At 42.4% G+C, this 25,708-nt stretch overlaps 1 protein-coding gene across 4 annotated transcripts in view; it reads left to right on the top strand.

Annotated features, from left to right (window-relative positions):
- Window positions 1-25,708, top strand: part of efr3a (EFR3 homolog A (S. cerevisiae)) — a 139,597-nt gene that overhangs the window by 15,043 nt on the left and 98,846 nt on the right. Inside the window, exon 1 of one of the 4 annotated variants that reach the window (XM_085805387.1) lies at window positions 1,499-1,591. The exons of 2 other annotated variants lie outside the window; for them this stretch is intronic. In XM_085805387.1, coding sequence (XP_085661513.1) covers window positions 1,567-1,591 — 25 coding nt within the window. In that variant the 5' untranslated portion in view covers window positions 1,499-1,566. Of the gene's footprint in view, window positions 1-1,498; window positions 1,592-25,708 lie in introns of those variants that run through there. One more of the 4 variants, XM_085805389.1, reaches the window with a different exon arrangement.

Raw genomic sequence — 25,708 nt, 5'->3', positions numbered from 1 at the left:
TCTAAAATTAGAGTCTGAGCCGTCTGACTAGTGTGATGGTATCTGCTGCAGCCATCTGTCACACACACACACACACACACACACACACACACACACACACACACACACACTGGTACTTCTATCCTTGTGCAGACCTTCCCTGCTTTAAAACTGCTCTCCGCTCTTGAACCTTAAAACCGACTCTGACCTTCGCTGAGCGGCCGAGTGTTGAACCTCAGACGGCTCTGACAGGAAGTGGCCTCGCTTTTCAAAATAAATGCACACAAGCAAACACAACATGTTTCCATATTTACACGTCGGTTGGTATCGACTTTTTCAAACCCTCGTCTCAGTTTCATCAAATATCGACTTTTTACATTAAAAAAATAAATAAATGGCAGACTTTTTTTGTGAATCGAGGCTCGTTCTGATTGGTTCAGATGAGTCAGAGTGGGATTTGTCTCCTGTAAACACTGTGATTAAGGTGTTTTTAAAGATGTATTTAGATTATTTTTGCACGTTTTTTTATCCTGAGGGAAGTGGCCTCGCTTTTCAAAATAAATGCACACAATCAAACACAACATGTTTCCATATTTACACGTGTCGGTTGGTATCGACTTTTTCAAACCCTCCTCTCAGTTTCATCGCATATCGACTTTTTTCTTTACATAAATAGTATAGTTATATAATACTATAATATAGTTAAAATTATAAGGGTAGGATTAGATAAGTTTATACTTCTTCCTACTCCTTTTCGCTCATGTAAACTGCGTTGCTTATGAGATGTTACTTTTTTGTGTATACATTTTTGCTGTTCACTTATTTCCTTACTATATTATTATTTTATCTTATTTATTTTATTTTTTTACATTGTCGTTTACATGATCGAAATAAAGATATCAATAAAAAAACCAAAAAAAACAATCGCAGACATTTTCCAAAGTGTAGAAAAAACAAAAAAAACAAACCCAGGTCCTCACAGAGATAGCACACACACACACACACACACACTGTAAAACGCACACATGTCCTTGCTGAGTTACACAATCACAGAGGCACACACACACACACACACACACACACACACACACACATATGCTCATTTGGAAATGCTAAATTCTCTCAACAGCAGTGAGTGAATCTGCATAATTACACTCCAATCAGGATGATTAAAACACCTTCAATCCAACACACACATGTCAGCTCTGCAGTGTGCATGTGTCTGTATTTGTGTGTGTGTGTGTGTGTGTGTGTGTGTGTGCATCCCTGTGGGGGGAGTTGTGTGTTGGTTTGTTGGTTGATTCGGTACCGAGGCGGTTTTGGAGCGTTTCAGCCGTTTGGACTCGACTCTGCAGTTTCACCTGCAGCGAATCTGCTGCTGCTGCTGCTGCTGCTGCTGCTGCCGGAGGAGAGAGGGGGGAAACAAACACTGCAAGGTCAGAGATGAGAGTCAGTGTGTGAGAGGGGGAGGAGGGGGGAGAGGGAGAGAGAGGGAGAGAGAGTGGCTGGAAATGTACAGAGATAGAAAGAGAGAGAGAGACAGTGAGGTCCACCTGGCAGGCCGTTGTCTGCTTCGCCTCCAACAAGATGGATTCAGAGAACAACGACTCCGGTAGGGGGCTGCTTTTTAATTTGTGACTTCTCCGGTGTGTGTGTCTGTGTGTGTGTGTGTGACAGTGATGGAGTAAGCCGGGCTAACACACACACACACTCCCGGTCCGTGTTTTGTGTGTGAGCCTGCATGGCGGCGGCGGCGGCCATTGATCTTCTCCCCACTCACTCCTTCCGTCCTTCCTTCGTCTGTGCTTGTCAAACCCACTCGTTCCCTCCCGGCCAATCAGCTGCCAGCTGCTGCTCGACGGACGCCACCGGAGGCCAATCGGACCGAGGGAGGGGGAAAGGGGAAGGGGAAGGGGTGCGTCGCTGGTCGTTTGTAGCTGCTGCTGCTGTTGTTGTTGTTGTTGTTTTTGTGAATCGAGGCTCGTTCTGATTGGTCCAGATGAGTCAGAGTGGGATTCGTCTCCTTGGAAGCTTCTGGTCACTTTGATCTGGTTGTAAACACTGTGATTAAGGTGTTTTTACAGATGTATTTAGGTTGTTTTTGCACGTTGGTTGTATTATCCTGAGTGGAGGACGTTGTTTTCTGTTGTTGTGATCGATTAGATTGATTGGTTCGTTCTAGCAGGATGTTGTTTTCTTCTGTGTTAGTCAGATGACGCTGGACGATTAATTGAACAATGAAACAAAACTGGACATTCAGAGTCACTGACTCCTCTGTAATTCTGTGTGTTTGTGATTTACACATGAATCCAAACATGGAGCCGGTGGAACGACTGGAGCTGCTTCTACCAAAAGAAAAACACAGTGTCCATATTTTGTCTTTTAGTGACAACGGCACTGAACAAAAAAAAAAAAAGTCACTGTCCCTCATCAAACTCATCAAATACACAATCCAACAACTCCACAACGCTCTGGTGGACAAGTTGTGACCTGCACATTCACCACACTATGAGATAATAACACAACGTTACCAGACAGAGTTGTTTTAGAGGGAAATTCAGACATTCAGACATGGCTGCTGCTTGCACGAGCAACGAGTTAGCGGGTGCTAGCAGTGGATGCTATCCACCACCGCTAGTGTCCACAGACTGACACACCACAGACTATGGCGGCACATCTTAGTAGCTGAGAATATATTCGGATATTGTCCCTCTTCTATTACATATGAAAGGAGGTTGAAAATCACAGGACATGTCTGTTCTGATGATACAAGTCAGCGGTACTGAAATACTTTAATGTGTATCCGATTAGCGCCATTTTTGGTTTAGTTCCCACTTGAAATTGAATTTTGGTACCCAAGCCTGCCTGAGTGTAGGAATATGGTTGTTCAACGGCTGAGACAATGTAGTTCCTGAGCAAAGAGAAAGGGAAAGAGAAACTTCAATTCCTGTTTTCTCTAGGTGTGTTTTTTTTTTTTTTAAAGCTGCAGCTCATCATTCACAAGAACAACACACAAAACAAGACCCAGCTTAAAGGGATAGTTCAACATTTTGGCAAATTAGCCCATTGCCATAATTCCTATAGTTTTAGGAGGTAGGTTAGATAATAACAGAACGTTACCACACAGAGTTGTTTTAGAGGTAAATTCATGCAAAACTGCTGAAGGGCATTCCAGTCAGGGACAGTCTTTCATCAACAGTCTCTGCATTTCCCTCTAAAACAACTCTGTCTGGTAACGTTGTGTTATTATCTCATAGCGTGGTGAATGTGCAGGTCACAACTTGTCCACCAGAGCGTTGTGGAGTTGTTGGATTGTGTATTTGATGAGTTTGATGAGGGAAACCAAAGAAATTCCATGAGCCTCCGTAGCGTAGCTCTGAGCAGCTCACGGCTCTGCTCCGCCGTTCTAAAAATAGCTTGCACCGACAATTAAAGGTAACGAACCTACTGCTATGACTATAGGGATTATGGCAATGGACAAATTTGCCAAAATGTTGAACTATCCCTTTAATGGGTCAGCACGAAGACCTTTGTGTGTGTGTGTGTGTGTGATCGTCCTTGAGCCTCAGGCTGGCAGATGTTTGATTGGCGGCGGTTCTGCAGCACCAGAGGTCGTCTGTTGTCTTTCATGCTCAATTAAGTCCTTCCTACATTACCCAAACACACACACACATACACACAAATACACACACACAAACACACACACACACACACACACACACACACACACATGTTTGTACTACTTGTATACTTGTGAGGACCGTGTCGTGTCTCAGCCTCAGATGATCTTTCCTCGGTTCATTTTAGAGGTTTGAACTCTTCAGACGGTCGCCAACACACACACACATATATCCTACCAGTGGTGGATGAGTCATGATACATTTAATTTTAGAACATTTTTTTTTTTACAATAGAGGGTTTTATTATTCCTCAACAGTTTGTTTTACATTTTCTTTCTTTTTTTATTCCTCCCGTCTGTAAATAAAAACCCCTCCCTGAGTGATAGTGAAGTGATCTATAAGTTAAAATAACAAATGATGATTTTTAGTTCTAGTTAATTCTGATTCAGAGTAGAAACACAGAAAATCTTATTTCTTTCTTTCTCTAATCTGTTCTCTACATGTCAGGGAAACGCTGTGAGAAGAGCTACACACCCACTGTTACAAAACACACCACACTCACTAAATGACACAATAGCTCGATGTAGCAATCAGCTGACTGGGCAGGGCACACACACACACACACACACACACACACACAGACAGGGTTGTTGAATAGTGCAACTGAAACTCTTTCACCTACAACAGCAGAAGTTTCAGGGTGTGGTGTGTAAATGTGTAAATGACGAAACATACGACAAACACAAAGCTGCTGCAGGACAGTAGCCGCCAAGATGAGTCCACTAGTCACGATGATCGTTGCCGACTAAGTTAATAATCGACGCCATCGTTTATCTTTTGAAGCTTTGTTTTTCTCTCAAAAATGCCGCTGTACCTTCTGCTGCCTTTCTGTCCTTGACACACATGTGCAGTAGTGATAATCGTCGTCAGCCGTGATGTTATGACCAAACGGTATCATGGCTAGTCGGCAACGGAGCTCCAAAGTTTGGGAGCATTTTACCAAAATAAAAGAGAAGAATGTGCAGTGTAAGATCTGCAAGGCAGAACTTGTCTTCCATCTGAACAAAGCTCGTTGTGGCTGATTCATTTTTTGACGAAGAGGGTTAGACAGTCGTCTCGGTTAGCTAACTGGCTAGTTAGCTGCTAACATTAACCCTACAGTCGGTATGTTGAAGAAAGTGAAAGTAAAGTCCACGACTTTGTCGGAAATTTCAAGACGATACACCGTCAGGTCCCTTTATGAACCTATTCAATTTTTATCAGTATTTTTTTTTTCTATAACTGGACATGTCAGGCGACCACATTTGAATTCCCGGCGACCCCACATGGGTTCCCGACCCCAAAGTTGAACAACACTGGTGTAAACGGTTGTTGTCCACCTGCACTTTCACATTTTTCAGCTGCTCCGCCACTGCGACAAGATAAACATTTACAGCTGATGTTAAAGGCCAAAGTTGTGCCTTTATTTTTCACTATCACATTAAAAAAATGTCAGAAATGCTGCTACAAGCTGCAAAGTTGAATGAACTATCATCTTAATTGTCTTTATTTTTAGTTAGCACATAGGCCTACCTTAAACACTGGACTCCACTTGGAATGACGGTTATATCTCAGTCTCCTCCTCCTCTCTTTCTCCTGCTGACCTGTGTTGTACATTTACATTTCCAGACATTTTACTGACATTTACCTTAAATCTCCAGACGTTTAGCTGGCGGTGGATTTGATTCATAGGGTTTTTATCACAGGTGACTCTCAGGTAGGTCACAGCCACAGGTGGGTGGACACCAGTGGGTCGTCTCTGTGTGTGGAGCAGCTCTGGGACGATGACAGAATGAAACAAGTTGATTTGTTTTGGTGTGAGAGGCTGGTGGTGAAGTTTTGATCTTTCCCAGAAACTCAATTTTTTTAAAAAAAAAACAGCTTTTTAACCCAATAGACAAAAAGTTGACGGTCATATGTTCCACATGATGTTGCTCTCTGGATTTAGTGATTATAAACACCATGGCTCACAGGACTTTATTATTATTTCTTTGGTTTTGTCGTTTTTCTCAGAATTCTGTTTTATGGGAACCAGCCGTTTTCAGCTTTTTATTACATTTGCTATAAGAAGATAATATCATATATTCTGCATATTTCTAATACAGTTGTTGGTTGCAGTGAGGTGGATGGAGACTTAGAGGTTGTGTGTCTTCTTCATCGCCTAAAGAAGGTGAAGTTAATTGAAGACTAAGAATATTTCTGTGTGTTTTCCCTCTGTTGGAGCTGCTCCCATGAGATAAATGATCGGTGTCTGTCTTTGTCCTAAACTGTGATTTAAAATAAGATCTAATGTCCTCCCAGTGTTTGGGTGCTGTGACGCTGCGGAGCCTCAGAGCCTCAGAGCTCGGTCCCACAGCCACACACGACTTGAACCAGATGAGAAGCAGGTGTTTTAATCTCGCCTTCTTAATTATGAATATTTGAAATTACAGACTAACGGGAGAAAATGAGTGTGGGTGGAATCAGTAATGGCCGACTGCTGCACACACAGCTGCTGCACACGAGTGTGTATGTCACTGCTTTAATTACCTAAGGTGTTGATTGTTCCTCACTGGTTGTATCATTACTGTTTAAACTTTGATCTATCAGAGTTTTATTTGACATATTTTAACATTATTTATTACGGAAGCGTATTGCATTCGCTTGAATAAAAAAAAAATTAAAAAACATTTTTTCTGAGTAATTTTTTGTTTTGTTTGTTTTTTTAAATAGTTTTTCCTGTTTTTTTTTTACTAATTTTTTTCTGTTTTTCAGGGTAAGTTTTTCTGACTTAGCTATTGAGATTTCAAAATCCAGTGAGAAGCTCCCACCTGCGAGTAACATAAGGACTCACTGATTTCAAAATAAAGATGCTACATCAGACTGCTCTGATATTTTCTGAGTGACACTCTCTGTAATAACAGGTAGTTTCCTTACAATATAAATATGAATTTACTGAGAACACAGTGAAAATAAGAGAAACGAGTAGGGTTTTCCTTTGAAAATCTACGATGCTGGTGATAGCTCGACTGTATTTTTTGTGGAGCGTATCCATGGATGTACTATCTCATGGATCTAAGATCTAATAGATCTGTGATGAAGAGGAGACTTGACTGCAGCGGTTAAACGTTACTTGCAGGTGGGAGCTTCTCGCGGGATTTTGAAATCTCGTTAAGTCTGAAGGAAAAAGTTACCCCGAAAAACAGGAGGAAAAAAATTACTCAGAAAAACAGAAAAAAATATGCAAAAAAACAAAAAAACAAATAAATGACTCAGAAAAAACTGTTTTTTTTTTGTTTTTTTCAAGTGAATGCAATACGCTTCCGTAATTTATTGAGGTGAATCTCAGACAGAAATCCTGTTTTCAGAAAAGTCTTGACTGAACGTTACTCAACTAAAACTTAAAAAGTTGAAGGTACAATTCGAATTGTTACAGATTTTATATGAGCTGGAAATCTTTTGAAGGATTTAACAGGTGATCCAGGTGTTGGTGGAAGAAAGTCAGACCAGCAAGAGTTTAAATACATAAACACATTAATAATAAAAAAATCTGAGACTCATGCTTACGTCTTTCCAAATATCAAGTGATATCTGTCTTGTTTCCCATTACAATATGATATGTTCATAGATTTTATACTAGAACAAAAAATAAATCCCCTGGAAACTACACAAAACTCATCTCTAGTATCTCTTCAACAGTTTTTGAAGAGGTTAAGGAGGTTAAAGAGGATTAAATAGAAATGTAAAAGTGAAATTGATATGTGACCCGTTCCATCAAAATGAGTCGGAAGTCGCAACGTTCTATTTTTAGATAATCAGCTGATAACATGGAAAACCCATAGAAAATCAAAAAAATTTTTTTACCCTAATTTCAAAGCAATGACATTCAAAAACAATCTCCCAAAGTTTCACAGTCCAGATAATTGAGAAAAGGCACGTAAATGATGATTAAAGTTGACCTGCAACTTAAACCCTCTGAAAATGAGTGTCGCTTCGGTGCAAAACATGAAATATCTTCTGAACCGTTCATGATAGAGACGAGCTGTAAACTGCATCTGAATCGCGGGATTCTCCGCTTTCCGACGGTCATTGAATGTTGCATCTATGGCGAGCAGGGACGGGTACAGAAACAGATGCTAAACCGAGTAGCATCGAAGCTAACAGAGCGTAGCATCGACGCTAACAGAGCGTAGCATCGATGCTAAACCGAACGTAGCATCGATGCTAACCCGAACGTACACGCTTGCACATGTTTTACAAAATGTCAACAAAACATGACAACTTCTGAACCGTTTATGATAGAAACGAGCTGTAAAAAGCATCTGAATTGTGAGATTCTCTGCTTTCCGAGGGTCATTGAATGCTACCTCTATGACAACAAGGGGCCGTATAGGTTGTGTGTAATCACGTGGTACAGGAACAGATGCCAGGGTCACTGGCAAAAACTTTAACTGCTATTTTCTCAGGTTTTAGAACGGAATAAGAGAGTAGGAGATCGTAATTCAAATGGCCACATCTCGAAAACCATCAAATGTATGACTCTGACTAGGGTATCATTTTAAAGCTTATTTTCTAATCTTTCCATTGATACCAAAATCTCAACTTTGAAATTTGGGTCACTGTGACTCATTTTGATGGATCGGGTCACATATGGTTTTTAAAGATTAAAATCAGAATAAGAGCGCGTGAATGAGCGTTGCGGTCAGATGTTGTGATACTGTATCTGTTGAGTTTCACTCTCAGACCTCTGGAGTGAAGTCTTTTCACAGCCTGAGGTTTGATATTCTCACATTTCCCAGTGAAACGTGTGTAAACCGAGAACGCTCCCAGAATACAGAGTTCCTGGAATCAGTGATTAATTGATACGCCAGCGGCTGAACGTGATCAGTTTAATTCAGTCTCTAGCAGGTCGAGGAAGATCTGATCGCCGATAGAGATTCATTCGGTCCCGGTTAATTGGATTTGCTCTGGTGTTAAAGATACAAGACTGTGTCTGTTTTTTAAAAGGCTGATTCTCCACTGCTCATAAACCTCCAACGTGTCCACAACGACTCTAAAGCTTCAGTTATTGAGTCCTGTGTTGGATCAGAAACCTTCTCAGCTGCTGCTAAATTCCACCACAAACACAGCTGATTAAACTTAATAAGCTATTGATCACGTATTGATCAAGCATGCCAGGATCCAGCCAGGCCGTGATAAAGAGCTGGAGGTTTTCCACTAAATATTGATTTCGGAATCGTTGTCTTGAGTGAAGACGCTCTCGTTTTTATGACATATGACACCTGTTATTAACTACGACTGTATTGTTTGGTCAGAATGTGTGAGTTTTTTTAGTCACTTTGACCAAATGTCACTAGCAGTTTGTAAATTGATCCGAGCGTAGTCGGCTGCTCCAACGGGAAATCAAAGTCCTGGAACATGTTTGTTTTTTAGTTCACCACCGTCATCAGATACGATTTTAGTGATAAACTCATCAGTTTTAAAACAAAAATATAAAAAATATTCTTCGTAGAGATGTTCACATGTGAGAATCTGACGGAATAACTTGAGGGTTTGGACGCAAGAGGCACAAGGCAGCACTTTGACAACAGGTGAACATCTCTTGCTATCTTTTTTCCTGACGTTTTAAAGGCTGAACAATCTGTTTATTGTTATTCTTTTCAATTTATCAATTGATGGATCAACATCCCAGTGTGGTGAAATAATTCCCAAACAATGGATGGAGATACAGAACCAGACAGAAGCTTGGGACACCTTTACGTTCACTTGAACAAGGAAGTGTGTCCAGACCTTTGACTGGTACTGTATTTACATCCGTCCGTCCGTCCATCCGTCCATCAGAGTTGGGCAGTAATAAGGTAATAAGGTATACCGCGGTATCTTAAAATAGCAATGGTATCAGTTTCATTACCGTCATTAAAAAAAAAAATTGCAGTGCACTCATATATATTACCTACTAAATTTAATTTATTTTACTGCCTAAATAATGGTGTATGTCCATGTGTGTGTGGTTGAGTTTTGAATTTTACTCCAATAGTTTAATGTTTTACTTTCGGGAGATGTTTGATAAAGTTGATGGATGTGACGGCTCAGAGAAGAGAGAGAGGAAAGGACGGCAAGTCGCACATATTGGTCCTCAAGAAAAACACAACTTCTGCAAAAACCTTGGCTAGATTTGAAGCACTATGTTGTCATAGTTATCATCTGTGTCTTGTTGGCTTGAGCTGACGTTTTTTTTCTTACCGATGTTATAAAAACACACAGAGGCTGTTGCAGCGCCAGATCCGTTGTGATCTGGCTCAGCTGATCTTTGCTCCAATGGAGGTTAGATCTTCTCATGTTGAACTCATTTCATAAATACAAAGTGCAGCCAATCATCAAGGTTGAAGAGAGAGGAACAGCAGAACTCCTCTTTGACCACGGTAAAATGTGGAGGAGGTTTAACCTATCAACATTTGGATACCGCCCAACCCTACCGTCCATCTGTCCGTCTATCCATATGTCCATCCATCCATCCATCCATCTGTCCGTCCATCCTTCTGTCCGTCCAACCCTACGTCTGTCCATCCATCCATCCATCCATCTGTCCGTCCATCCATCCATCCATCCATCCATCCATCCATCTGTCTCTGTCCAACCCTACTGTCCGTCCGTCCATCCATCCATTCGTCCGTCCAACCCTACTGTCCATCCATCCATCTATCTGTCCAACCCTACCGTCCATCTGTCTGTCCATCCATCCATCCGTCGGTCCAACCCTACTGTCCATCCATCCATCTATCCGTCCGTCCATCTGTCTGTCCATCCATCCAATCCATCTATCCGTCCATCCATCTGTCCATCCATCCAATCCATCTGTCCATCCATCCAATCCATCTATCCGTCCATCCATCTGTCTGTCCATGCATCCATCCATCCATCCATCTGTCCTTCCAACCCTACCGTCCATCCGTCCATCCATCCATCCAGCCGTCCGTCCGTCCATCTTTCCATCCATCCGTCCGTCCGTCCATCCATCCATCCATCCGTCCGTCCATCCATCCATCCATCCGTCCATCCATCCATCCATCCATCCATCCATCCATCCATCCATCCATCCATCCATCCATCCATCCATCCATCCGTCCAACCCTACTGTCCATCCATCCATCCATCCATCCATCTATCCATCCATCTATCCGTCCAACCCTACTATCCATCCGTCCATCCATCCTTCCATCCATCCATCCTGCAGCGTTCCCAGGCCTGCTGGGATGTGTCGTCTCCTCCAGTGAGTTCTGGTTCGACCCATCGGTCTCCCCCCAGGTTAAAAGACCTGGAAACTCCACAGAGGAAGTTTCCCTGGAGGCGTCTCTATCAGATTCCTCCCCCGCCTACACAGACGGCTGGTGAAGCAGCTGTACTCAGCTCCTCACCCTCCTCACCCTCCTCACCCTGAGGCTGAGCCCAGACCCCCTGACCAATACCTTCAACCATCGGCGCATTTAACCGTCACTAAAGGGCAGAATGTGTTTGCTTCTCCTTTTGTTAGTTACATTTCTACACTACTACTAAATAAGCAGCAGCAGCATCAGCAGCACATCTGTGGTCTATCTAACATCACTGGAGGCTTGGAGAATTGGTTTCTATTTCTATGAGACCTGTGAGATCCTCCTGTTTGACTGCATGAACACTGAAAATGAAGCTCCAGTAAATCCACGGTGTTTACTTTCAGATAAACAGACACAGACATGACTCAGGTTTTATTTTATTTTATGAACGCAGCGCGGCTGTTAGATGATATTTTATTGCAACGGTTCCACGCTGGAGAAGGTAATGTTATTTAGAATGAATAAAAATGGTAATGGTAATAATAATCAATGGTTAATTTATGACTCAGCTTTATCATTGATGTTTATGAACATGTGTTTACTTGGTAGATTGAATTTACTCCCCAAGCCTCTGTCTTAAAGGGATAGTAGCATTTTTTTTAAAGTAGGGTTGTATGATCTACAAATAGCCCCTAAGTACTTTAATTGCAGTAGAAGACTCTCTGCACTCCTCCCATTAGCAACACCAGCCCATAGCCCTGCCCAGAGATTTACAACATACATTGTTGTGAATGGACCCAAAGAAACAGCCTATTTTTGTGGCCTAAAAGAGGTTTTACCTGGAAAAAAAAATACGCAGTTCCATTGTTCACTATAATATAATTTTTAGGCCCCTCAAAGTGCAGGAAAAACACAGTTTTTATTTGGAGCTAACCAACTGCTGATCGGCGGGCGCTAACCCTGGGCGGAGGGATACGTGAGTTGGTTAGGTCCAAATAAAAACTGTGTTTTTCCCTACTTTGAAGGGCTGGAAATAATTATATTATAGCGAACAATGGAACTGTGTATTTTTTTTCAGGTAAAACCTCTTTTAGGCTGCGAAAATAGGCTGTTTCTTTGGATCTGTTCACAACACTGTATGTTGTAAATCTCTGGGCAGGGCTATGGGCTGGCGTTGCTAACGGGAGGAGTGCAGAGAGTCTTCTACTGCAATTAAAGTACTTAGGGGCTATTTGTAGATCATACAACCCCACTTTAAAAAAAGTGCTACTATCCCTTTAAGTTACAATAACACTGATGTTGGGAAACTGTAGCGTCATATTTTGATGCTTCATGTTCCATCTGACCAGGCGACGCTTCACTGTGCTGACGAGCCCCACAGAGATGCTACAGTCTCTGGTAATTACACGGTTCGCTGCTGCTTCCCTCTCCTGCTGGACGTTCGCCATGTGACGATGCGTTCAGGGTCGCCCGTCGTCCTAGTTGTCCCGTGCCATCAGCTGCTCCTGTGCCTCTCTGCTAATGATAAACAGTTTGATCGGATCGCTGGTCGTTAATTCTGATCCTGATTCGACTGGATGATGCAGACTTCTGATCCAGCGCTAATGTCCGGCGTTAACGAGGCCCGGCCAGCCAGACGTCATTATAATGCTGCAGCCAGAAAGAAAAAAACATAATTGACCCACATCGGGTCAATGAACCGCTAGAAAAACAAATAATCTGTGCTGCAGCTCATTATGTTGTGGCTGCTGTTTTGTTGCTAGGCGACACCTGGTGGTCGTAGTGATTATGACATGTGACACATCGTCCACTCTTTTCCATAAACACTCCAATATGGGTCACAAAAATAAATACTGACTGATTTTTAAATCCTTCAATAATTATTATCATTACACACAGACCTTTACCCCCCCAGATCAGCGTTACCATGGTAACAACCAATGGTCAATAACATGAATAGACGTAGATGGAGCTCAGATTTGTTAGAATGATTAAATTGTTTCCCCGCCCATAGGTTTGCCTATAGAATGACATGGGTACAGACATTCAGGGACCTCTCAGCAGGCTATAGACATAATTAGGCCACAGCCACAGGTCTTGGCTTCCTGCAGTCCAAATTTCAAGTCAAAAGACCAAAAGAAACAAAAAAAATACAACCGCTAAACTCCTGGCGCGCAGTAGAGGGCGCACCCCTAAAAGCAGTGGATTATAGAATTATACACCTATCTGCATTGTGTATTTCTATGCCGCGGAGCGGGTGGCGCACACGTCGGATACACGGGGGTTTGTTTATCAGCAACCAAACGTGATGGCGTAGTGTCATACACCGTTGAAAACCTCAGACTATTGGCTAAAAGGTTATCTGCTTCATTTCACGGACAATTTCTATTGGCTCAAGCAGCTGTCAATCAAAGTCACGTTGTCAGTCTCATCGTCACGTGTCCTCATTGGCTTTCGAGACATGTCTCGGCCCATCCTCGCCACCGATTGGCTACTGCGTGGTGTCGTTTGAAGCAGGAAGACCTCACGGATGTAAACATTCACTCACATGTAGTCACAGATCGCCGTGCAACTCGTAAAATGCGGTAACGGGGCCGGTTTTTGTTTTGATCCGTGTGTATTACATTACGCATTGGACTAAACACATGGACATATTGAGGAAAATACTTCGGTTAGAAGGAAACGGATTTCATATTTCACAAGCATGGGTACTTGGCGAGCTGTACAAACGGTCTTGTGTCATAAGATGGTCGCTGTAGATCAGCTGTGGATAAAGGGAAGACTTGAAAGGTATGTACGCATCATACGTTAGCTTAGCGGCTAGCCGACCTAACTGCTAATCCTGTTAGGGCTGTGAGCAACCAAAAAAATCATGGGTGGTCTTGAATTGATCGGGGCGATCTAAGCTTTCTAACAATGTATAACATGAATATATATGCTTAAGGGCTGCTGTTAAAAATGTTCGGGAGTAATTGATGCTAGCGCCACCTTCTGGAGCCGTACCGTGGGCGGTACAGCGTGCGTTAACTGGTTAACTTATTATTTGGCATAATTTTATCTATTCATATATAATTTATTTTGGCATGTTTTACCTTCATTGTAGTCAGGTTCCAACCCGTAGCTGTAACATTAAAGATAAAGCCTTTGTACTGGACTGGTTGTTCTAAATAGCTTGATGAAGATTTAAAAAAAAGTTGTATTCATCCAAATATAATGTAATATATTTCTGTATCTGAAGCCTTTCTGTAAAACTGGGGTGACTGCAGTCAAAAGGTAGAGTGGATCGTCCAATAACCAGAGGGTTGGTGGTTGTATTTATTATTTATTTAACCAGGAAGTCTCATTAAAATCAGAAATCTCTTTTGCAGAATGTTTGGTGGTCGAAGGGGCTGATTGGCGCCCATTGACAGCCGTATCTTACCACCGGTGTGAATGTGATATGAATGAGAAGTGGTTTCTGTGTGGGAGTCATGAAAAGCTCTTTACAAACCCAAACCATTATAATTGGACGTAGCTGTGATGAGTTCAGACCTCCTCATCTCACCTGCTCCTTGTTTCTGGCTGCCGCTCTCACGCTTCACACGTTTCCCGCTGCGACGCCTTTGAACGCCTCTCTTCTGTTGGATGCTCAAACTTTCCAGAGTCGTCGTCGTCATGGATGCATGCAGCTTTTGGCTCCGGCTTCTCGTCGTCGTCCTCATCGTCGTCACACGGCTCCAACTGAGCAGATGTGTTTTTTCAGCACAAGTAAACTCAAGTGGTGTTGCGTAAACAGCGCCATATGCCCCGCGAACGCTGCAGATCCCTTCCTGCGGTGGCATTTGGCAGTCTGCTGGCTGCCTCATTGAGACATTGAGACTGTCTGTCAAAAGAGAAAGCAGCAGGAAATCAGCCACTCATGGAGGAGGAGGAGTTCACGTCTCCGCAGACCAGATGGATAGTTTTTTTGCTGCTTTTTGTGCCCTTGAACAAAGGCGTTGATGCTCTCATTGGATAATAATTTTCATTTCTTGGGAGACTTCTTTCCCTGAGAAACTCACACATCATGTGCTAATGTGTCCATAAAATCCAGAGGGTATTTTAGAAATAAAAATGGCCGCTCTCAGATATTCAGCAATCCGATCCGAGGGAGGAATCGGCTTCTGTTCTTACCAAAAATACTAAATATTGTATATTTTTGGGAATGAATGAAGCGTGCACTGGATTTTTGAAAAAAAAAAGACAGAAAATTGCTGATATTCAATATAAAAAATGATCGGAGGCGAAAGATTTTTTACGTGGTATCAGACCCTTGGATATGTAAAAGATTAGTAACAAAACTGGTTTTGATGCATTATTAGTTTTTTTTGAAGGTTCAGTTTTTCCAAGATTGCACCCCCAAGAGGCCACTGACTTCCATTGAAACCACATTTTTTGATTGCAGGCCTGTAAAAGTATATATTAAAAAAAATCTCAGTGGCTTCTCCTCTTCAGAAGGTCAAATTTGAAAATTTTACTGTCCATCACCAAATGACGCCATTTACCTAGTACCAAGGCCTATGGCAACAGAGTATATTAGGGGTGGGCAAAAATATCGATATGGCAATATATCACATTATTACACGGCTCTATTGAATGCTGCTCTCTGATTGGTCCAGCGCTGCGTTCTGCGGTCTGTTATTTCTGTATAACGGACCGTCGTCAAGTATAACAGACCGTTGCTAGGGACAGCGCTCTGATCAGCGCAGCACAGAAAAGAGAAACTGCAGGATATTTACCTTGTGTTTCATTTTTACCGTCATTAAACAGCGTCGGACTAATAGTGATGTTAGAGATAAATGATTTGTAACCTGTTACAAGGAGAGTGGAGGCTCCTTCCATATCGTGGCTGGGAGCCAGACCTGCTGATCAGAGCCTCTGACCCGGTGTCACAGCTCTCCTCTCGTCTCGGTGCAGCTGGCACCGCGGCTCCGCGACACAAACGCACCCCGTAAACAGTAAAGTTAATCTCTTGTTTATGACAGATACGACTACACACAATACACACATTTTAACACGTGTATGGTAATCTATCGATCCACTGATTGATTATCAAAGGCTTCAAATGCACGAACGGGAGGAGGCTCGGCAAAACAGCGGAAGTGACCGGTCTTGCAGATTCGCTAAATGCAATTTTAAATTGATGAAAGTCGTATTTTGGTCAACATTATGTTTCAAATTAATTATTTCACTCGTAAACCGTGTAATAAGCGGGATAATGTACAGTTGGTCGGTTGTTATGGTCGGTTGTGTTGGTCGGTTGTTATGGAGAAATAAACCCCTTCATGTTGCATACAACCTGTCGGGGTTTATTTCTCCATAACAACCTCCGAACTATACATTATCCCTTACATACTTTATATCGCGATACGATATCGATATTCAATATTTAAATATCGTTTTTTTTTTTAATTCAAAAAAAAAAAAAATTCAAATAATTTTTTCATATAATAAATGATGTTTCAGACGTAAATCCAGTACGACTTCCGCACCTCTGCTCCGCGAGGTGTCACTGTACTACTACCTCAGACAGTGTGTTGTACATGCAAATATTTTGTTGTAACTTGCACTTGTATAAAATGGCATGGATAATTTGAATTACATTGTTTTGACTCAGTTTGTCCCATGAATTATCACTATCATCTGATGTACATACAACTCGGATTTTAAGATGCATAATGCCTTTTACATTTTTCAGTGAACTATGTAGAATATCGCAATATATCGCAAAATTTGGATATCGCAATATCGTATCGTATCGTGACTCAAGTATCGTGATGCGTATCGTATCGTGAGGTCCTTGGCAATACCCACCCCTAGAGTATATACTGTATTTCTTGGCTTTTTCAATGGGATTTTACAGGATATGGATTTGTTCAGTACTGTGTGTGTGTGTGTGTGTGTGTGTGTGTGTGTGTGTGTGTGTGTGTGTGTGTGTGTGTGTGTGTGTGTGTGTGTGTGTGTGTGTGTGTGTGTGTGTGTGTGTGTGTACGCTGCTTTTTGTGCCCTAAAGCGTTGCTGCTCTCATTGGATAATAATTTTCATTTCTTGGAGACTTCTTTCCCTGAGAAACTCACACACCATGAGCTAATGTGTCCATAAAATCCAGAAATAAAAATGGCCGCTCTCAGATGTTCAGCAATCCGATCCGAGGGAGGAATCGGCTTCTAAAAGCATTAGCATTGAGTTTTTCCTTCACCTCCTGCACTCAGCCTCCTCTCAGTTTCCCTCCTGTTACAGTAAAAAGTCCGTCCATCAGATCCCACTCCTAGAAACTTTTTTTTTTCCCCTTGGTTATATTATCTCTCAGGTTCATGATGCTGAATTTGGATCCACAGAGACGGGGGAGGCAGAAATCCTTTTCTTCTCCTCTTTCTCTCCCTGACAGACACGTCCCTCGGCTCCGTGGGGGAAAGGAAAGCAGGGTTTTGATCCGTCTTCCCTTTTTTTGGGGGGAGGAGGTTTTTGATGATGGCAGTGTTGTGCTGTGCCTTTGTCACTCAGCCTGAGCTCCCATTGTGAGCTGACAGGAAACTGAAGGCTTGGCAGATGGAAAATTGAAGACATCTTTTGATGCCTTTTTTACCGTCATCAGCAGAAGCAGCGGGGTCATCGTGGATGGTCCCGAACTACTCAGGTGTGAATAAATAACTCTGTTTGAAGGCGGTGGCGCCGGTTGTCACGTCACAGGTTTGTAGATGTAGAAAAGCTTCGAGGTTTGATTTAACAATGAGAGTCTATTCAAGCGGTTTAATGCTCATATACTATAGGTTTGGTCAAGTGGAAGATAACCAGGAAGCTGTGGAGGAAACTCAGACGGATGAGTTAATCAGAACAATGAGCTTTGAGCCTCTCTTCTGATTGGTTGACTGTTTTCTGAGTGATCCAATAAAAACAGAGCAGATTTCAGAATAAAACACTCAGAGAAACCAAATCCTGCAAAGTTGTTGGATGGATGGTGGGTCTACCTTTATACTGTATGGAGCTTTAATACAAACATCTACCTTTATACTGTATGGAGCTTTAATACAAACATCTACCTTTATACTGTATGGAGCTTTAACACAAACATCTACCTTTATACTGTATGGAGCTTTAATACAAACATCTACCGTATGGAGCTTTAATTAATTCAGTGCCATTGACGTATATATACGTCAAATGCACTTTTCTGCGGCTGGTAAATGGGGACGCTGTTGCGCACACTGTGAGTAATTTTGGGGCTTCTGGGATGTGTAGAACGAAGAAGACTGCAGATCAGAGCAAGAAGTGAAGAGGAAGGAGAAGACGAGTGCGATCGGTACAGAGATAAAAAAGTTGGGAAAAGTTTCTATTTCTAGAGGAAAACGACGGGCAGAGCCTGGAACAAGTGTAACGTGGAGCTGGAGGAAAGCTTAGCCACGGATGCTGTTAGCATAGCTCCAGCAGGAAGTGATCAGAGGAGGCAGGAAAGGTAAACTCATCTAGATGATCAGCACCGAAATGCCGAAGCGGAGGCGGATCACGGAGTCAGTTTCACCAGTTGCTGTCTAACCGACGTCGTGACGACGAACCGAGAGATCAGCGCGGTGCGTCGCTGCCGCGGCCGCGTCCAGCAGAGAGGCTGAAGACGCCATGACGTCTCCCTCCCTTCAGAGACGAGGGGAAGCAGCAGGAGGAGAAGGAGGGGAGGGGAGGGGCAGAGAGGGGGTGAGGGGAGGGGGGAGGAGGGGGTTAGGAGAGGGTGAGGGGGCAGCAACTGCAGGAGGAGTAGGAGAGCAGGCATCACTCTGCAGAGTAAGACTCCTACTTGTTGTATTTTAGTTTTTTTTTTTTTTTGTACAATGAAAAAACATGTGAAATGAAATTTTCTGATGTCTTACATGTTTTTGAAGCCAAAATTAAAACGGCTAAATCACTGTTTTTCTTGAGAGACTCTCTTTCACAAAAATGCATTTTTCTCAGCTTTCTAGAAAAAAAGTGGTCTTTTTGGTGCAACCAGGCTCTATTCAACTTAAGATAAATTAAGAATGGAACAAGGTACAAACAAATGGTTTTTTCCCTAGTTAAATAGAGAGTCTCCTCTTTCCTTTGAGCTATTTTGTGTTTTCAGAGTCATAATACAAAATATTCTCTTGGTCTTAAAATATTACTCAAAATGCCCCGAAACGCTGGCACATGGCACTGACCATTTTATAAAAGGGCTGGCACTCAAAGAGTTAATTAGCAGATAATTAAATTGCTGATTAAAATTATACGAAAAAAACACAATAAATCAGAGGTTTCAAGAAATTAAATAAAAATAAAATGTAAAACAATATATATGATGTAGAATTAAATTAAGTGGCAACAGTGTACAAACACGTCAAATTAATTAAGTCAAATAATCAATGGTGAATGAACCAGTATAAAAGCAAACAAAAGCATAATTAAGAAATTGTTGAATACAAACAGTTATATATAAGTATATATGTACAGTATATGTACAGTATATATATATACTGTATATTAAAAACAACAGCAGGAAACAGTAGCAAGTAAAAACTAATGCACGATCAATGAACACAAATCTACTTTTCCGGGTTTGTGTAAAGCTCTAGTTTCCCACTTTAAGAGAGGATCAGTAAACGCCCCCCTCCACCAAGACTCCCATGTTTCCTGGTTCTTTGCTGGAAACTGACGCCTGGTTTGTACAACAGTGGTTTTTAATTAATGAATGAAGGATCTGGAATCAAACAGGTGATCATCAGTTATTTATTCCTGTCAGACGTTAGAGCTCCGTCTGTGGATCTGTGAATCTGTGCTGCTCTTCTTCACGCTCCAATCAGCTTCCTCGTCATGTCGGTGTCGCCGGGTCGCCACCACAACACTGATAGAGCACACACACACACACACACACACAGATGTGAACAGAGCATGAGATCAGGCCTAGTGGCTGAGTGGCGCCCCCTGTTGGATCACATCCACTCCACCAGCTGCTTTCAGCCTTCAGCCTTCAGCCTCCTTACAGACTCACAGAGAGCTGAGGTGAAAAACACTTGAATAAGAACTCTAATATCGACATTCTTTACTTTTTAGTTATCGATTGCATTGATTCTATAACATGTTTATTGATAATGTTTCCCTGTTTGCTCGTGTAAATCTCTTCTGGCTGATTGGATCCCTGTCATTTTAAGTTGATTAAAGTTTATTCATTGGAGGCGTTAGGTTACTCTTTGATACAATATCATGTGGCCTGTGGTGTAAAGACTCAGGAAGATGTGTTGATTTACAGGATGAATGATTCGGTATTTTGTGAAAGGATGTATAATAGGGATAACCCCTCGTTTTCTAGGGGGTCGGCCCCATCTTCTCTAACAGCTACAGACCTGGTGTGAACGTAGAACAAGTGATGTCTTCTAAAATAAAACACATTCATGTGGATGTGATTGGATTTCTCACTTAGACTTCATTGAGTTTTTTATTAGTAAAGGATAAGCAGCATCATGTATTACATGTTTGTGTTGGTCTCTGCAGTGTTTCCACTCTGATCTGCTGGAGTTAAATCTGCTAAAGTTGGGTCATGAGGTGAATGGAGAACTAATGTGTTTTGAGGTTTAAAAATGAAATGGATATTATTTGAAGTCAAAGAGAAGAGATTCGTTGTTTCATCTAAACTAAACTTGTCGCCACTGCAGCACAGCTCAATAATTATTATTTTTTATTTATACCAGGAGCCTGATGTGCATATTAACCTGTTTTACAGTAATATTTGAATGGCTTATTGATGAGTGACAGTCTGACTCAAACTCAACAACAGATGTGTGATCTGCAGAATCTGAATGAGACCAGTGGGTCCGACTCAGCAATGAGGCTGGATCGACTTGTTTTGGAGCCAGAAGCTTGTGATTGTGTCTAAGTATAACAGTATTGAATTTAGGGTTTGGGGGCAGTTCCCCAAGGAATCATGGGTAATGAAACCAGAAGAGACAAACCCCTTCTGGTCTAAAACCTGCTGTAATAAAAATGGAGTGTCGCTCTTCATCCTGTCCTGCTCTTATCCTTTAAAGGGATAGTTCACCCAAAATTGAAATTTCACTCATTATCTACTCACCATCATGTGGACTAAGGGGTTAGGGTTAGGGTTCCATATAACGGTTGCAAATGGATACCAACTGTCTTCGAAAGCCCCGAAATTCCCAGTTCGTCAAATTTGGACGAACCGGGAAGAGGACCTTCGAGAAGCTTCCGCTACAAAACAAGCTTGAAATATAGACTTACTTAATTAATTAATTAACTTCAATACAAGACGGACATTACATATGAGCAGCATGGAGGTATTTGGATGTTTTTTGGTGTGTCTTTTTGTTACAAAGACAGTTGGTATCCATTTGCAACCGTTATATGGACATGCACTGCTACGCCGAGACCCCCTGTAACTCAGAGAAGGCACGGAGGACTCTGAAACTTCTCCCAGCCCTTAGTCCACATGAGGGGGAGTAGAAAGTGAGTGAAATTTCAATTTTGGGTGAACTAGGTTTCTCTGTATCTTCTGCGTGGAAGGATGAACCGATCTAAACTCTTAAACTGCGCTGAAGGCTCCTGAGCTCCGAGGATTTATGAGGAGAGATCTCCAGCTGAATCCTCTCCCTCCATCTCCCCCGACCCCCCGTCGATAAAAGGCTTAGACAGGTAATTGTGGCTCGTACCTCCCCCCTACTCCATCAACGCCCACCAGCTTCAGTTTTATCAGCTCCTCTTCTGAGACTGAGACGTCTGGACGGTCCGGCTTCATCCTCCTCCTCCTGAAAGTGACTTAAGAGAAAGCTTGTGTCAATAAACGTGGTTGTTTTTTTGTGTTTTTTATAAAGACGAGGCGTTGGCCGAAGACCCGGGGTTTGTTTGTTTGTTTGTTTGTTTTATTTTGTTCTTTCGGACATCGGTTGGTGATGGATGTCCTCGTCTCCTCGGCCTCCTCAGGAATTCATCGTCTGTGGGCGGAGAGGAGGACGGAGGCGGAGAACACACTTTATATTTGGCTCATTTGTCACCTCGTAGCCCCGACCAGCCTCCATCCATCCATCCTTCCTTCCTTCCTTCCTTCCTTCCTTCCTTCCTTTCTTCCTTTGTGACCTCTGTCCTCTATCTCCCCGTGGGTCTACTTCACTTCTTTCTCTTCTCTTCCGTCACTTTCTTCCCCATCTATTCCATTCATGTCCTTTGCACTTTGTCCCTTTCATCCCTCCACTCCTTCTCCTCCTCCTCCCCTCTTCGGTTGATTTCTCCCTTGCGGTGGCTGTAATTCGCTCAGAGATGGATGGGCCAGCGCTGCAATCATCCCCCTCCTCCCCCTCCTCCTCCTCCTCCTCCTCCTCCTCCCTGCTGCTTTTGATGGATCTCCCAGCTCGGCCGTTGGAGTCATTCTTCCAGCCGCTCGCCGTTCGTCGGCTATACCCCTCGGTGCAGGCAGACTGATGAAACAGGGGGAGCTTCTTGTTTTTTTAATGTGTTTCTAAAGGCCCAAATGTCACTGGATGTTCTCCCAGACCAGTCATTTATAAGCTAGACCTCGCTGGTGGTGGTGCTAAGTGGAGCCCCCCCGCTGGGCTCCAGAGCAGCAGGAGGCCTCTGGGGCAAACACTCAACAAGTTGCTGCTATAGGAACTTTAAAGATTTCGGTCCTCATCATTTTGCAGGGTTTTTTTTTTTTTGACCCCTTTTTGGTTTGGTTGTGTCGTGACGGTGTTCTGCTGGGTTTGCACCCGAGGGTCGTTGAAGTAAACTGTCCAGGAACCATGGAGAGATAATGGATGTGAGCGCTTCACTCTGCAGGAAGCTTCCAGTCAGGACCTGGATGCTGATCTGCAGAGGAGATGTTTAAAGGGACAACGAGGAGTTTTTGGAAAGCGAAGTGTTTTTACACTACATTTCCCATGCGCAAGGTGAAATTCTTTGACCGGCACAAGATGGAGGAAAGGGAAAACATTTGCCAAGAATGTCGGAGGTTTGTAGACGATCAGATACCGTCGTAGTACCGACCATAAATGGCGATTCGGCGGTGTTACTCCCATGACCCGCCGGGCAGCGTCCAAAAGTAGGAAATGCTGGGCGAGTCGACCACTGATAATAATAACAAAATAACTATAAAGAAAAAAAGGATATATTTATCAAAAATGGACCCATTAACAGGTGGGTAACGTAGATGCATCCACATTAATATGAGACTTTTTTATAACCAAATACAAACTCATCCTTGTCCCTTTAAACTTATTTTTATTTTTTATTCTTTTTACTGTTTATAATCACAGCCCTTTTTATCACAAACATTAAAGAGGAACTATGCAAGTCATGGAGTTCCCACTACAGAATTCCTCCTCCCCCCGGCCATGTGCATTTGTTTTCAACAAAGCAAGAAGGCAATTCATGGAGCGATGTTTACCGAGGTGGTAACAAGAAATTACGGGTTGTGTTTGTGTCATAGTGGCGTAAAGCAGTCCATCTTTCTGATGAGACGAGAGCTGAGACACCGGGTCGGAGGCTCTGATCTTACAAGGTTGGTTTTCAGCCAAGAGACGCTAAGTGGAAGGCAGAGAGCCTCCATTCTCCCTGGAACTAGTTACTAGTCATTTAACCATCACAGTTACTCGTACAAATCTTCCATAGTTTGTCTTTAACAGACGTTTTCCAGTCTGTAAACCAGCTGCTCCTTGTTAACAGGTGGTCAGTCTTCTCTGGTCCAGTTTAATATGTCTTTTCTTTCTGGCTTATTTATTACTGTTGCATCTTTTTGTGTCTAACCCAGTAGTCAGCAGTTTTCAACCTCCTTCAGTTGCCATAGAGCACAAAGCAACAACCAAACAGACATAAAATGAACTCACTGTGCTCACACGGTGCTGTTGTGATGGAGTTGGGTTCATTTGAAGACTCTACTGCACCGTCTCAGGTTTCATTTCCGTCCTCTCTCGCTCTCTGCTACATCAGATCATTTAAAGTGTGCTGGTGAGAATCATCTCCATCTACACTCAGTCTGACGCTCTGCAGAAATGCAGAGGTGAGTCATTCACACCCAGAAACCGATTCTCAGATCAACTGGAATCCATTTCGCACACGTCTTCTGTCTGATTTTGTAATTTGCTTTAGTTTTCTACAAAGAGCTCTTTGTCTTTTAGTTGTTTTAATCCAAGTTTCATTGACTGGTTTGCAAATGTACTTTACTACTCTGCCCTACAAAGGCAAAGTGCAGTATCTATTTTTTTTTGACCAATCAAAAGTGTGGCATATTCTCTTCAATCTGGTAGAATTTGATATTGGTACTGCTAAAATTTCCAGTGTTATTGGGCTTTTTATTTTGCGGTCCATCCAAAAAAAGCACTGTGAAACCAAGGCAAAGTGCCGTATCTGCAAAGAGTACTGTACTCCCTATTTACTTTATAATTCCATTGGAGTAAAACCAAGGCAAAGTGCCGTATCTGTAGCTCATACCAACCCAAAATGCAGTATCTGCACCAAAACCAAGGGCAAAGTGCAGTATCTGCCATAAAACAGTCAAAATTGGTCAGAAAGACAAACTACAAAATACATTTAATTCAGTCCACCTTTAGCTAATCAATTATAGACTTGGTAGTTATTCATAATTTGATGATTAAACCTGACAATGAAAAACACAAAAAGCTGTTTTTCTCAATTTGGCATTTTATTTTACAGATACTGCACTTTGCCTTTGTAGGGCAGTACTGAGTTTTTTGGTGCATCAACATCCACATAATCACAGTGAAGCAGGAAATAGTCTCAAAGGGTCCCTGAAGAAAACAACCCAGAGAATTTTTTTTTCTTTTTGTTTCATAGAAAAATCAATTTTCTACAACTCCAACATGTTTTTGTGGAGCCATGGCCTTTGTCCCACAGTAACACACAAAAACACACAAAGGAATCGAAGGTTTTCATTTTACCTTCTTTATTTTTTCCCTTCTTTTCCCTGATCCCAGACCTGAACCCTTGAGCTACAGCGTCCGTGTCCTCCATCCGTCCTTCGCCACATCGGTTTTACAGCAACATCAGTTTGTTTAGTTGGTAATTCATTGTCATGCAGTTATTATAATTCACTGTGCTTGAAGAATCAATCCTTAAGATGTCAGACGAGTGTCACCATACCTTCATCACACTTCCCACCTGAGTGTTTCCAAAGAGCTTGAATTTCTCCCCCTCCCCCTCCTCTTCCTCCTCCTCCTCCTCCTCTGCCTAGGAAATATGAAACCTGGGATTTGGTCTGATTCAGTTTCCATTTCCTCCCTTTGTCTCCCCGCGCATGAATATTTAAATGAGAGATACTGAGCTTCCACCGCCTCCGCAACAAATCCACTATCTAGAGTTGGATCATAATTCAATTTGAACATAACACATTTATCAGGAGGTGCAGAGTGTTTTCTGGTTGCTGGTTAAATGTTTATAAGGCGGCGCCACAGGGAAGGTGAATGTGCTCAAGACGACAGAATCCGATGCCCTCTAATCCATCTGAAACCGCTCCACCGCCGTTTGAATAATGGGAGGCGTCGGGGAATAACCTCCGACTGAGGCTCAAAGTGGAGCACATATTACATTATAATAAGAGACATGACCAAACCCAGTCCGCTCTCAATACTTGTTCACCTGCACAAAGTAAAAACCAACTCAAGGAAACAGTTCTGTGCATGAGGGGAGAATCAGATCTAATGGTGAGTTTAAGATGCAGCTGTTGATGTTCAGACTGGATAAAAGGTCAGTTTGTGCAACGTGTTGAAGTTGAATCTGGATCTTATTTCAACAACT

This window comes from Trachurus japonicus, chromosome 17, assembly GCF_045865225.1.
Source record: "Trachurus japonicus isolate A0001 chromosome 17, Traja_1.0".
Classification (NCBI taxonomy): domain Eukaryota; kingdom Metazoa; phylum Chordata; class Actinopteri; order Carangiformes; family Carangidae; genus Trachurus; species Trachurus japonicus.
This window is presented reverse-complemented; position numbering and strand designations above follow the sequence as displayed.